Raw genomic sequence first — 15,946 nt, 5'->3', positions numbered from 1 at the left:
ATAAAATCTTTTATGTACAACAACAAGTATCTTTTATCTAGTGTTATAGTTTACATATAATAATTAACGTCTTGTTTAAAGAGTTTGAATTTTAAACATTTCTTTTTTTTTTAATTGCCAATGGCAAGGCAAAAGGTACAAATAGAAAGATGAAATAAATAACGAATACAAATGTAAGTAGGATAACAAAGAAAGAAGACTGAAGTCATTGCCTGAAAAGTTCTCTTGCTTCCTAATATCTTGAGGACTCAGTGTGTCCATGAAGGGCCCCACATAGAAGCAGGTGGTCCCTGCCCAATTCAAAACATTTACAAAGTGGACAAAAAGGCGTGGTGAAAGGCCTATGCGGTATAAGTGAGCAAAAAGACAATCGTGGCCTGTATATAGGCGGAAGGCCCTGCAACTGCATCACGTCTTGGTTCGTCGGGAATTAAAGAAGAGCTCACATTTCTTCAACTTCTCAAAGCTGTGTGAGTTTGAAGGTCTTGCAATGAGTTGGTTTTACGTAAATTTTTAAGAATTTTAAATATAAGTTCTTTTTTTTTTTTGAAATTATGTATTGTTTAGATTTTTTTTGAGTAAAGGACAGATAATGTTTCTGAGGTATAACAGTAAAATATTCACATTAAACAGTGAAATATTTCTGTTCCAGATTTGTAACTGCAGATAAAGCAGTGGGAGCAAAGGGATTCCAGGCAACGTGGACTGAGGTTAAAGAAGGTATGAGTTTTTCCATTTGACAATTCAAATAATGTTATTTTTTTGAAAACAAATAAATAAATAAATCAAACATACGATTGTAAGGTAGGTAGGTAGGCACTTTAATTTACATAGCATTAGAGCTGCACTATGGGCTGGCCATGGTCTGAGAGACATAGCTATGGATGATTTGAAGATACACCATCGCAAACTTGATCCTCTGCAGAAAGGAATGCTCCCCTGATTTGGCAGCTCGGTGGCCTAAGCGCGAAATCGAGCACTTTACTGTAGAACAGTTTAACGAAGACCAATATAGCGTACACTTTGTCCCTACCCGGACTCAAAGTGGTCACCTACCTGCTTACTGATGGCAGCCAGTGATGCTTGATTTCGGTGTTCTATTGGGAACCGTGTGTTTAAGATCAGTCCACTACGAGACCATATATATATATATATATATATATATATATATATATATATATATATATATATATATATATATATATATATATATATATATATATATATATATATATATATATATATATATATATATATATATATATATATATATATATAAAACTGTAAACAAGGAGTGAACACTCGAAAAGGTGCACTATAGTAGAAAAATAATAGGAAGAAAGAAAAATGAAGTGAAAAAGTCATTAAAATACCATGAAATGGAATAAATAAATAAATACATTTCCGAATGTTTCGTAAATAAGGAATGTTATAAAAATAGAACTTTTTTAGATTATGAAATGCTTCTTAGAAACAGAGGTCAAGAAACGAACTTTGCAAATACTTCAACAGTGCGGTGCGGTTTAAGCTGCAACATTATTATTATGAACTTTATTTAACATTTATGAAATTTATTTTTAAGCATCGTTCTGGGTTTAAATAAAAAGATAAAAACATAAGGTTACGTATCAGTGACGCTTTTGAAAATGTCCTTATCTCTTTAAAAAATACATACATGAGCATACTTCATATGAAATATTTCAGCTTAATTTAAAAAATACTTAAAATAAATCTATATCAAACTTTATAATAATCTTAGAAAACTGAGGAAATTAAAAATAAAAAAACAGTTTAATAGAAATAAAGCAAATTAATAAACCTAGCATTTTCCAGTGTTGTCTTTTAATTTATTCCTTGGATTAAATCTGAAATTGAATAAATTGTGTGAAATCCTGATACTTTTTTCCCCCACAATAACTGACATATGAAACGAAACTAAGAATATCCTTAACACCCAGGAGACTACACATTTATATTGCAGTAGCGCATTCCATTTGTAAAAATAGTCAAATGAATTGGCAAGAATAGGGAAACGGGATTTTGGCTTGGATTCAAAACAGCTTTTTATTAATTAGCTACAATATACCCTGTACACTGTGAAGCATATAGTATTCATTTTTTCATTATATGGGGAAAGTAGGTCATCGGAACGGAATTATTAGGGCAAGTTAATTGAAAATTATTCCAAATACGTATCGATGCATATTATTAAAATTCTCGTTCAAAAGAAAATAGCCAAAAATGAAGAAAAAAATCAGATATTTAAGAGCCAAAAAAACAAGCTTAATTGACTCTCTAATAAACATTGTCACTTTATATTTTCGTATTTGCGTTGTAGTTTTAGTGACTGTTTAAAATATTCATTAAATATATTACATATTATACCTGGAATTTCTGACATGTATTATTCACTTATGCGTTAAGTGTTGAATAAAATACTTTTGTAAAATATTATTCTTTTTTATTAAAAATGGCAATGTTCATCGTAATGTAAGACGGAAAATAATATGTTTTATTTTATTCAAAAGGCATTATTTTTTGCTGTACGCAAAAATATAAACGGACCACCATGAATAACTTTTGAACCAATGATCGGATATTCGCATTCCAGGACTCTGTATTAACTGTTCGAGGAGATTAACATCAAGCATGCTAAGTAATTAGTGCAGACAATATTCTAAGTAACGAAATCAGGCACAAAAATTTTCTTTCTCTGATTAACATAGTTTTTTTCCCCGGATAATTTGGATTTCGGACCCTCAAAATGTAATAGGTAACCACAATCTGGGAATAATGGTTCTAATTGTTTGGGCAGGAGTGGGATCCAAAGTTGGGACCTCTTAAAGTTAATATAAAAATAATATAATAATATAATGTAAATTTGCGTATTTCGCCTAATCCCATGAACTTTTAATCGAATTTAAAAAAATTTGAACGCAAATATAAAAATTGTTTATCCAAAGATAATTTTATTCAAAAAATTATTTTTAGTAAATATTTATTATTTTTCTTAAATTTTATCTAGTGGAAAAAAATTTAATTCTAAGGCTTTTTACATAATTTTCAAGGATGCAATTTTACACGTCAAAATACCTTACTTGAGTTAAATCTGTGGAACAGTTCATAAGAAATGTAATTTTATGTATGCTACTTTTTTTTAAAAAAAAATTCAGTTTCTCAGGAACGATTTGACCGATTTCCCAGGAATTTTGTATTTTGTCATAAAAAGCTGCATTTTTTAAAATTATGTAAAAAATTTAAACCTTACATTTCAAATATTGTTCGGCAAACATTGGATAAAGTAATAAAATATAATAAATAAGTAGTAAAAGTTACTTTTTGCATGAGATTATACTTGATTGAACGAATTTCATATTTAAATGCAAATGTTTTTTTCAATTTGCTTAAAAAATACTCTAGATATGGTGAAATAAGCTAAAAAAATTAACATTAAAGGGTCCAAACTTTTGAAGCGCCCTCCTAGCTGAACTAATGAGGCGTTATTTCTCAGATTGCGGCTATCCCCTATATTTTGAGGCCTAGAATTCCAAATCAGTTGAAGAATGCATAGCTTTTGTTCAGGGAAATCACGTTTTGTATCTGATTTAGTAACTTAAAATATCTAGTCTAACTAATCAGCATAATTGAGGTCAACTTGAGGTTCTTAAAGCATTATGATTGAGTCTTAGAGCATGAAGATCCAGTCATCAAATCAAAAGTTATTCGAGATTGTCAGTTTTTTTTCTCACCGTACATACTGAGTATCACAAGTTGTTGCAAGTTAAAAAATAATAATGCTTGAATATGTTTCGAACATTTGCGAGTGAGAAAATTCACTCGAAAAGTTGGTCCAGTGCGATATTATTTGTTTGGACCATAATACTATTCAAACCTGTTGCAAACATCTAGTGTTAAACTAATTTTTTTTTACTTTCAGGTTGAACTATAGTTTCGTTTAATCAAAATAAATCAATATGATAAAAATTGTGTAAAATACTTTATTTTTTAGGCTCTAAATGTGATCAATTCCAATGTAGCCTGAGTAGATATTGCATTTCAGAAAGTGCCAAATGCAATGGACTTCCCAACTGCGGCCTCGACGACACATCCGACGAGGAAGAATGTAAGAAATGTTTTAAATAGTCAATATTCCATTACTATTCAATCATATTTAAAGTAAAGTAAAGAAAAATTCAATTTGGATAATTTTTCTTTTTAGCTTTTTGTTTTACATTTTTTAACACAAAGCAAAGCGACCATCAGCTCTTCCTCTACTATAAAAGCAAAGTTGAATTTACTTGACTAGACGAAAAATACCCAATGTTAGTAAACAATTGTAGAAACTCAATTATTTTTCTTTGTAACTGAAATTAAAATCTGGTATAGAGTTAAAAATTGATTTCCGCAATATTGTGAGATGGTTGTGATAGATATTGAAATTTCTTATTAGAATTATATCTTTTTATTGTTATATCTTCTTATTGTTATACCTTCCAATTGCTATATCTTCTTATTGTTATATCTCCTTGTTGCTATATCTTCTTGTTATTATATCTTCTTAATATTATATCTGTACTTCATCGTATCATTGGTATTCTTCATTAGGCCAGTGAAAAGATAATTCGATTGAATCGACAATCTTCAAGTTATGGAATTCGCACTATTTATCTACCTACAAGCATCCATGCTTATGGTCGAAGGTTGAACTATGGTCTAGGTCTATAGCCTTCTTATATAAACTGCCACGTTTGCTCTAAATTTATGGAAGGCTCTACGCTGGCAAGAATTGCTCTGTTCAGAATGACAGTGTGGTTCCAGTGTCATGAGAGTTTTGCAAGGGTAACCTATATTACTTTCAGGAGAACAATGCTTGCTGCTTAGTGATGAGGCACGTTGTTGTGATCCGTAAGGTGATAGTGAAGTTTACTAAATCAACATCCTTGTTCAGTACCCTGTCCTGAACAGTATAAAAGTTCTCTGAAACAAGATGGATAAACGAATTAAGGGGTGATGCAACTGTTCAATATTGGGAGTAAGAAGAAGTTATATATCTTTTCCAAGACAAGCTGGAAAAAATTTCCCTAACCATCATGCAATGACTTGTTTAAGCCATGGCCTGGAAAGTTTAAATAGTAATTTCTTCTAATGGGAGCTCTACCAGTAAATGTTGTACAGTACTCTAAAGCTTATTTGCACATATTATTCGCCTGGACGTTGCTATAAGACTCCTTGTCCCAAACATTAAAGTCACCACAGATTTTGAAAATAGCATTTAGATCTATCTCATACTCCAAGTAGTCGAGTAAACTAATAATCACATTACAATGTCACTTCTTATGGTTTTGGTGTTGAGACCAACGATTCCAGACTAATGAGGCCTTTCATTCCTAATAATTACCATCTAACATTAACGACAGATATGTTTTTGGAAAGAATGTCTTATAACTAAATTCAAATTATATCAAATACCTGGAAATTTTTGGAAACCATAAGGGGATTAATTAAAACTTCTTGCTCAAATTTCTTTAGAAAAAAACTTTTTTGTACTTCATTCGTTTTTGATTTCAGGTAGATTGTAAGACAAGTTAATTTTAATTACCATATTGCTACAATTTTGTTTATACATGACTTTTTTTCTATACAGGTCTTACAATACATGGTTTAGACATTCACCTCGTCGTGGGGTTTTCGTTTGGAGGCGCCATCATAGCTGTAATCACTATGTGTGCCATATTCCACCGAAAGTGCAAGCGACGGCGGACACCTTCGGCGAGTCAGCACCTTAGAAATCAGCCAAAAATGGCCACTACTCCGCACATTGCAATACAGGACCACGTGTAAGACAGCCATTAATTACGACGCCATCTTAATTACTTTCCCTGGCATGTCACGGGGAATCCTTATGGGCAGCTATTAGGAAGATGAGCTCTTTTCAGTGTCAAGTATTTTCACCAATTCCGATAAGCACTACATAGATTTTTAAATAATCTCCATTAGAACACAATGCATTTGGAAACACATTTCATTGTATCTTGCACTAAATATTAAACCATATTTTATTTTATTATGCTTTTTGATGATAAAGATGTAAGAAATTAGTATTTGAATTACGTCGGATATAAGTATTAATCAGTGAATGTACTTCAGTATTATAAGATCCACGACAGGAAACGTGAGCGATTTAAGTTCATAAATCGTTTTAACGAGTGCGGTTTCTAAACCGGCAAAAAAATCATTTTTAATTAAAGACATTTTTGAACCTTCTGTTGTCAAAATTAAAACAAAAATGCAAAAATTTTTACTCTTTAATTTTAAATTTCGATTGAAATGATTATATTTTATTTGAGAATTAACACATTTTATTGCTTTCAATCGTATACAAGTAATAAATATAATAAAAAGATTTCTTCTTAGCTTTAATCTAGTAATTTTCGATTCTTGATTATATTAGAGTGTGAAAATTACAGCAGTAAAAAGTACGAGCCTACTCGAATCATCCGAAGTGTGCGCAGTTTGGAGAAAGTTTGGTGAAAAGCCTGTTTAGTGCACTCTAATTAACTCGACGCATAAGTTAAAAGATTTATTAATTTTTATATTGACATATAAATGTAATATTAATTGTGATAAATGCATGTTATCTTTCTTCCTTAATTATATTTTATTAAAATATAAAAAATAGGAAGCAGCCAATAAAATATGTAATTTCAATGATAATACTGAAAAAAGAATATATTAATCGATGAAAATATATTATTGTAATTCAACAAAAAAAATGTTTATAAAACAGTCTGAAGCAAATAGCAATATTGCTTTGTTAAATTTAGTAGAATAATACAATCTATTTTTTTTTTCTAATTTTTATTATTGAATGTTTAGCTAAAGACCTTAATCCCAGCTGGAAAAGGCTAAAATACCCAGAGAATCAAATGACGAGACACAATAAAAAATATGTTCATTAGATATGAACTCTTTTTTATAAAATTACATTTCACGGAAAAAACTATTATTAATGATCCAATTATCAAACGAAGGAAAAAAATGTTTTTTATAATTACTTCTAACTAAAAAAATTCTCTAATTCTTTGAATAAAAAAAACTTTAATAATTATCATCATCATCAATCAAAGTTATTTTTTTGTAGATAAAGGTTTAGCCTTCAAGTGATACTGACCATTAATTAATGTTTGCGTGTAAACATAAATAAAGTTATTCTTAGTAACAAGTTTTATGGTATATATTATTACATGAAATATAAGAAGTACATAACTTTTGTATTATGTTATAAGTTTCTTCGAAAATTTGAAGCTTGATTTTTAAAGAAACGTTTCAAAATATTTATACTTATATTGTAATTATAAAAAATATGAATTTCTATAGCATTTATATAAATATGTACAAGCAAGTTTTTCCAAATTAATTCCGCTAAATGAAACTAAAGTCAGTTACTTGATGAATAACATCGGAACATTTGTAACAAAATTTTATCATTTAGTATAACACAAGTAATGATAATCAGCTATTATTATATTATGCTATTATATTAAATTGTTGCTTAATTGTAAAAGTGTTGTTATATAACTTAAATTTGAGCTTGCTTTTTAGAAAAAAATAAATATCATAATCATATTTGATTCCAGAACTGATTTGAATATCAAAAATCAACGGAATTTCAATGAAAAGAGCTCATTTTCTGTATAAGTAAATATGTAAGAAATATAAAATCTTTTTATCACTTTCTAATTATGCGCAGTTTAAAAGTTGCGGTTAATGCTTCCATGAACCATTCCTCGTACCAGAAAAAATGAATTAAGATAAAATTGCATTTTAAAATGTTCACAATTTCCTAATTCACCAGTTACGATATGGTTTGTCCTCCATAACGCGCAGCCTTTCCGAAGACATTTACTTCGCTGTAGGATGTGATACCCACACACGAACGTTCGAAAAACGTTTAATTGCTTGTCCCAATATGGCAGCAGGATTTAAAGTTTATACCTTTTTTAATTTCATTACACACTTTAAAGCAACTTTCATTGTAATAATCATGTTCCACTTAGAAATGAGTTAGTTATAAGGAAAAATTATTCGAAAGAAATATATTGAAAGTAATAAAAATATATGATCTAATGTAATGGTTTCAAGTTTAATCAGCTATTTGGTAAATATACGAGAATATGTATTTATGATATGAGTAGTTATAAAACATGTGGTCTTTATTTACAAATTATTCATCTGTTTTAAGCATTCTCGATTTTAACCATTTTTTACTCAAGCGTTGTTTTTAAGTAAGTTGTAAAAAATTTGGTGTATAGTTGCCAACAGTTTTAGTGTTTAGGTATACTAGAAGCTTTTACATAGCATGCAGTCATTTTTTTCCTTTTCACTGTTATATTTTCATTTATTTTTTGTTTGTCTACAGCAACACATGTTCAAATGCACATTCGAATAAATTCATGACTTTTTTGCAAAAACATTTTGATTAAAAGCAAAGTTTAAGTGCTATATTTGCAGTAATACTTTCAAACAGTTTTTATTTTGTCAATTTTACGTAATATTTTGTAAGATAACTTCAGTTTTGTATTTAAAAAGGCATTACCTAAACACCAAGAATTGTAGCAACTATATACCAAGATTTTTTTAAAGTGTAACACAACTTTCTGACGTTTCTGTAATTCTCTTTCTGATTTATGAAGGATTTTCTTTTTTCAAATATAAAATGACAACATTGTTTTTTCAATCAACTGTTTCAATTGTTTTTCTTATAAATAAACATTTATTTTTTGTTCTTTTTATCGGTAAAATCAAACAGTAAAATTTTTTAATTTATATTTTTGTGACTTTGTAGCTTTTTTTTTCTACAAAAAATAGAGAAACACAGCTTGGTAAAAAAAAAAAAGAAATTAGTTTGTTTATAAGAAAATGGAATAGTGTGAAAATTTAAAAAAGGAAGTAAAAAAGAAACAGTCTATAAAAACAAATTAAAACAAAAAAAAACTTTTCATTTTAAAATAAATCAGCCAAAAACGGAGAAAAAACGTAATATGCTCATTATTTAACGAAATTTCTGATCTAAGTGAAATTTAGTTTGTTTATGCCAAAGTTAGCTACAAAAATTATTATTCCTACTTACAAATTAATTCAAATGAAAATGATTTAAAATAGAAATATATGTTATTACAACAATTAACCATTTGCTCCCAGATTATTAATATGGTATGTCTCGATTTTTTTTCTAAATTTATTCGAAAATTTAAATTTTTCTGAAATTTCATTTGAGGTTTACAATTTCATTCAGTTTATTTAAATCCTGCGTGGCTTTTGGGGAATCCTATATTCATTAAAAAAAGGCGTAAATAGAAAGGGTAGTTTGTAATGGAGCCTTATTTGTGCTGATTTCTTGAAACATTTGGAATATTTTGGTGTGATATTTAGGAGTTGCTACTTGGAAGATACACATTAATGCTTTTCCTATTACCAAGTTAAACACTGCATTTCCTGTACCAAAATAATTTTTTAAAGGCTGACAAGTAATAGTATTGACTTTTTCTAGTTTATTTTTTAAATATTAATAATAGAAAAAATTAATGTCAACGGAAATTTTTGAAGCACTTAAAAAAAAATCTGCTTTTTTGAAAAGTACTTTTATTTTATTTCAATAATTCTTATAAGTTTGAAATCGATTTACTCAGATAAATTCTTATTAGAGTAGGTAACGATCATTTTGATGAATATTTAGTGTATTATATTACCAGCACAATAACACTCTTTCATACAATTATTTTAAAATTGCAGTTCTTACTTTAAAACCGTTTTAATACAATTGAATCTAAGGATTTATTTACCAATGGTTTTCAGTTTTGCAGAAGTTCGAAAATCGATTAAGCTATATATTTGATATTATTTCTAAATTCTATTTCAGTATTGATTAATATACAAACAATCAACTTCTTTTATACAATTTTCTTGAATATTTTTGAAGTAGCTAAATTATATATTTATGGTTATTATCATTGTCATATTGAACTACGGATTTTTTCTAGAACAGAAATATTGAAGGATACTATTTTGTTTATCTCAAAAGTTTAAATAAAAAAATATTTAGTGTAACTTTTAAAATAAATCTGAATACTTTTCCAATAGTTATAATCACAAAATGTTCAAATCAGGTATTGAATATAAAATATATTGCATTTAACTACAATTAATAATTTTCAATAGTTATTAAACTGAATCATATTATGTGTTATTAGTGTATTATTTAACACTCACATATGTGGTCGAAAAAATGTGTTTTTTTAACGAATTATGAAATTGAAATATTGAAATATCCATACAAAATCACATAATAAATATAAAGTTTACTGCATCTATCTACACTATCAACACAATATAATGCAGTTAACTTTGTGGATTATTTTGCTGAATAATGTTTTTTGCAGAATAAGAGAATCAATGAGCACTTAGAAATGCGACTGCAAATATCCAAGATCAACACACATAACACAAATAAAGAGAAAATTGACAAACGAAATTTTGGACAAAATTGAAAATCTATGTTCACTAATAATTTGTTAAAATATTTCAAGATCAAGAAAACAAATTTGAAAATTCGTATTCATGAATAATCTCTTAAAAACTTTATCAATCCTTGCACATACAAAAAAAGGAGTTAAAACTTTGGTGCATTAATTAAAAATAACTATCAATTATTATTAAAGTAGTTAAAGACAACCAGTCTTACGCCAGAAATAACTTCAAAAAGTCAATTCTATTCTGTCAGTCTAGATAAATTAATACCCATTTTTTACACCTTTTTGTTTGTTGGATAAAGTAACAAATCCTGACCATACATTTCATAAATATGCTCCCTCATTTACTTAGAAATGTGGTGTTGTTTCTTAAAAATGAAGTCAACGAACTTTTTGCCTAAAACTCATAGCATATTGGAATTAAATAATTATGTTATTCATAAGAGTATTTATTAAATGCTGAATGAGATTTGATTGTGAAAGTGTGCTTCCTCTGAAATACTGCTTTATAGAATGACAGAAAAAGATTGACCTTTAGCTCGGTTTTGATGACTATAATTACAGCTGTCTTGAAATATATGTTAATTGTTTATTAAAATAAATGTTTCAATTTTTATTCTACTCCATATTTTGTTACTATATCTGTATAGTACATTTTTGTATTTCATAAATGTGAAGAAGTCTTTATTGAAATATTGTATCTTCATTGAAAGATTCATCTCATATGGGCGAATAGCATTCCAAATAAATATATTCATAATATTTTTAAGGTGCCGCACATCAAAATGTGCGAAATACAATGCGATTTTCAAACAACTAGTAAATTTTGAAACCTGTGAACCTAAAGTGTTTGCTGTCAGGAAACCTAATGTGCCACAGCTATTTATATTAAGTCATTGGAGACAAATGTAAAAAAATATATTTTAAATTAGCAAAAATAATTTCAAATTAAATTTAGTAAAATTGAAATTTATTTACATGAATTAGACATATTGAAGCAAAGCTCTTTTATTGTATTTTTATTGGACTAATATTTATTATTTATTAATATTTATTATTATTATATATTAATATTTATTTATTACAAATTACAATAATACAAACGTAAACAGTTTCTACAATTTTTTAAACATCACAAAACACGTTAGTCTATATCCTGACTAAAAAGTTATTGAGTAACAAAACTCGATAACGGATAAATTATATTATAATCAATTTTAGATACGCAACAGAATTTTTTTTTTATAAATACTTCATCGGAGTGATAAAATTTAGGTTTTCATAACATACTAAATACTTTTCTTTTGCTTTAATCATCAAGAAAATATAGATTTTCCAAAAAACAATCATTTTAAGTATCTTATTCATGAATTACGCAAGAAATCTTTTATGCATGTATTTAATAATTACTAAGCAATGACTTTAAAAGAAAACACTTTTTATTTTGCTTGGCTTGTTTTTCATAGCAAAACAAATTCTACATACATTTATTAATTTAATTATACTCTATCACTTCTATTTTAAGCATATTTCCCCGATTTAAATGCAAAAATCATTTAAAAGAAAGGTAAAAATCATTTTTTAAGCACTTTTTCGCTGTTTAAATTTACAAATTATCGTTTCCCCCTGAGTTTAGTCTTTATGACACAATCACAATTTTTTATAACTGACGTTGTTTTGCTTCATCTATTTTATTTTGATTACTTTATTATTAATCACGAACATATATTTTCTTTAGTCCTGTTTTGACAGGCATTGGAAAAATAAAAAAAGCTATTTAAAATATTTATAAACTTCTATTTCCATCTAAAAAAATGAATTTAAAAGAAAGAAACTTTTATTTCTTTCGCGCTTCTATTTTTAATTGTAATTATATTTTTAGAGTTTATTATTTTGAATGTTAATATTTCTGGGTTTCAGGGAAAAGTAAATGTTTTTATCCTTACTCCAAGCTCGTTATCTTTCTAATACATATTTAACAGAAGAAACTTAATTTTTAATGTAAATTTCTCATTTGTTTTAATATCACAATAATTCAATGTTGATCATTCTCAGTTTTTGATAACATTTTAATTATATCTTTTAATCCATTTCCCTAACAAGTATGCCGATAACAATACGTGAAACATTAATTGGTCACATTATTTTATTTTAGGCACATTTCGTTTAATTTTTTTAATCATTTTTTAAGAAATTGGATATTAAATAGTTATTAAGCGTTTTGAAGAAAAAATCGTTTTTTAAAAGTTATTTTTAATAATTTTTTAAATAGAACCTTCTATCATAGTGGATTTCTTGTTTCTGAAATAAAAAAAATTATGATTATAATCTATTAATTTAATTTTATATTTTTATTTTGAAATACTTTGCTTTTTATTCTAATTAATTATATTTAGTAATTCATATATTTCTTAGTGATTTTTTTGTACTTTTGAAAGATGTTTGAAATAATTTAATTAATTAAAAGTTCTAAAGAAATGCAATACCGACACTATCGTTATGCATTTTTGTAGATGTAATGCCGGTCATTTTTCTTTTTATGTTCAGTTGCAGACATTCTTATTATAATGTCTCAATTACATATTATAATCTTATTTTAAAACACTTTGTATTTTATTGTATTCATTAATAATTAATACTTTTAAAAAATTTTAAATATAGCGATAGTACTAAAACTGCACAGTAATTGAAATATCATGCATACTGAAAAATTTAATGAACCTAGGTAATTGAAAAATTTAGCGTTCATTCCTAAAAGAGAAATGCTATTTGCCCAGCTACCAACAACGTAATTTCCAGCATGTTTTTTAGATATCATGTTTATCATTCATCGCAAGTGTTTCTTTTTAAATAGAATTTTCATCTATTTGTAAGTATGTTGAACTTTCCAACAGAACTATTCTAAGATCATACCTGCTTTGTAAGAAAATTTTTAAAAAAACGAGAATATTCTCATGAACTATACATATGGTTCTTAACGTTGTAAAATTCTGTATCGATGTTTCCTTTTAAAAGAGAGAAATTTATTGCATTGAAATAAAATATTGTACCCCATCTTTAAAATATTTGTAAAGTCTATCATTTTCATGAAACTGTTTGTGTAAAATACTTCTTCTTGTATGAAACGAAATGTTTAGAAAATAATAAAACGAGATCTGTTTTTCTTTGAAGTATTGATTTGCTCAAAATAATTATAGCATAAAATTCATACAATTTACATAAAAGTATATATATATATATGTATATATATAACAAAGAAAAATTATAGACATATGAAAAAAAGGGGGTGGGAAATAATAAGTAAAAAAAATAACAATCAACATTTTATTTAAAAAAAGAAAAAAAAATGAAATGTTAATTAAAAAAACCCCGGAAAAAAGGCGGAAAAAAAGATATAATCTTTTCTTCAGCCCACACGATTATATCCGCAATTGATATAATCGATTGACATTTCATTTTTTTTTAAATAAAACGTTGTTTGTTATTTTTTTTACTTATTATTTCCCACCCCCTTTTTTTCATATGTCTATAATTTTTCTTTGTTTTATTCTTCATTTTGAACTTATCTAATGAGTGCTGTTTACTTGCAGCTTAAGCGCAATAAATGAAACTTATTGTTTTTCTTAACTTTCTTAGTGTTTTCTTGTATGTATTTATTATATATATATATATATATATATATATATATATATATATATATATATATATATATATATATATATATATATATATATATATATATTAACTAGGCCCACCTAATGATGGCACTCAGTTCCTTGCAGCTGAGTACATTTAGAGCCGAGACGGCTAATCTGTCAATCTCATGCACGACAGGAAAAAGTTTCAAGTCCCAGCGTTGACACTACAATATTTTCTCTATCTCCATTGCGTGAAGAGTTTTCAATATCCTGCACTCTCGCATTTGTGATCCTGGGCTATTAAAATACGATATTATCATTCACGCTTCGATGGCAGCACCATAACTCAAAAGTCTAGAATTTCCCCTCTCTCACGATAGGTGAAACAGACAAATGAATCACATTCTACTGTTAATTTGATAAAACACAACTCAACCACAACCCAGCTCTAAAGCTCAGCTAAATTAATTTTTTTACGGTTTTGAAACTATGCTAGCTTCAGTTAAAGCAGCAATTGGTTAAAAAGTCGTATAGTACTATAATGTAGTCATGGTTTTTTAACCATATTATTTTTAAACGGTTTCAAAACCTTAAAGATAAAAAAATGTTCTTTATCGTAAATGGTTACTGAACAACAGACGTGGTGGTTGCTACTTCTCTAGAAGCAGCGTAAAAGAACATTTTAGGAGTGTTATTACAGTGGGAACTAAATTTTAGCATTACTGAATAACAAACATGGTGGCGGATACTTCACATTAGAACGTAGAAGAACATTTTAGGTGTTTCACTACACCAGGAACTATCTTTGGTTCTTGGTGTAGTGGAGAACTTAGTGGAACACTACTTTGATGTAAAGTAGTTGCTATCCTTTTTGATGTTCAAATACACGAAAAATTTTTGCGTTGTATTTTTTGTTTAACTTAATTATAGCATTAACCAAGCTTCCGGTATGGGGAAAATAACGCAGCTAGGTGTAATAGAACAGAATGCACTTTGATGTGAAGTAGGTGCTACCTCTTTTGGTGCTCAGGTACACAAAATTTTTTTTACGTACAATCATCTCCCATAAACATCCGATGTTGTACTCGTGCCCACTCAAGCTCTTTGTTTTTTAAGGTAGGTAGTAAAAAAAAAACATCGAATTTTGAAAGGATAATTCTCCACCCCTTACTAAGACTGTTTTTGAAGTATTTGTACATCATTTAAAGCCAACTTTAGTTTAATTTCATGAAGCCTATATTTTTTTATGATGCCCCAGTATCAAAAGACCAGAGACTATTCAAATTATTTCCACTCTTTCATTTACAACGCAGGCTAACCAAAACAATCCTTACTGAACGCACTACAATAAACCTATTTCTTGAAACCTATTTTTTTCTTTTATGATGCCACAGTATCAAAAGACCAGAGACTATTAGCATTATTTCAGCTCTTTCATTTATAACGCAGGCTAACCAAAACAAACCCTTTCTGAATGCACTATAATAAACAGCATTTTAATAACAAATTTGTACTCGATTCACCCTCCTGAATTAAAATTAAACTTAAGCAGAAAAGAACAATACAATTCACGTTATTTAAAGTTCTGGTTATGCAATTCTTTACGACGAATTCTCTGAATTCCTGCCAAACGTAAATTCCATTTGCAAAAATCGATCATAAACAATGAATTTCCATACATATGTTACTTAGCTGTAGCTAGTTTTGTGGTTGTAAATATTAAAAAGGAACTACATGAAATAGGAAGTGTCGCTGTACTGTTGCCTTGACACTGAGTAG

General features: G+C 27.8%; 1 protein-coding gene across 4 annotated transcripts in view; it reads left to right on the top strand.

Moving 5' to 3' along the window:
* LOC107454120 (cubilin-like) overlaps positions 1–6,401 on the top strand; it is a 338,300-nt gene extending 331,899 nt beyond the window's left edge. For all 4 annotated transcript variants that reach the window (XM_071177702.1, XM_087157548.1, XM_071177704.2 and 1 more), the window contains 3 exons: positions 653–720; positions 4,010–4,123; positions 5,645–6,401. In XM_071177702.1, coding sequence (XP_071033803.1) covers positions 653–720; positions 4,010–4,123; positions 5,645–5,841 — 379 coding nt within the window. In that variant the 3' untranslated portion in view covers positions 5,842–6,401. The remainder of the gene's footprint in view (positions 1–652; positions 721–4,009; positions 4,124–5,644) is intronic.
* The last annotated feature ends 9,545 nt before the right edge of the window (positions 6,402–15,946 follow it).

This window comes from Parasteatoda tepidariorum, chromosome 2 (assembly GCF_982258835.1).
Source record: "Parasteatoda tepidariorum strain Cologne lab strain chromosome 2, Ptep-v5.0, whole genome shotgun sequence".
Taxonomy (NCBI): Eukaryota; Metazoa; Arthropoda; class Arachnida; order Araneae; family Theridiidae; genus Parasteatoda; species Parasteatoda tepidariorum.
The sequence above is the reverse complement of the archived record's forward strand: the minus strand, read 5'-3'. Positions and strand labels throughout refer to the sequence as shown.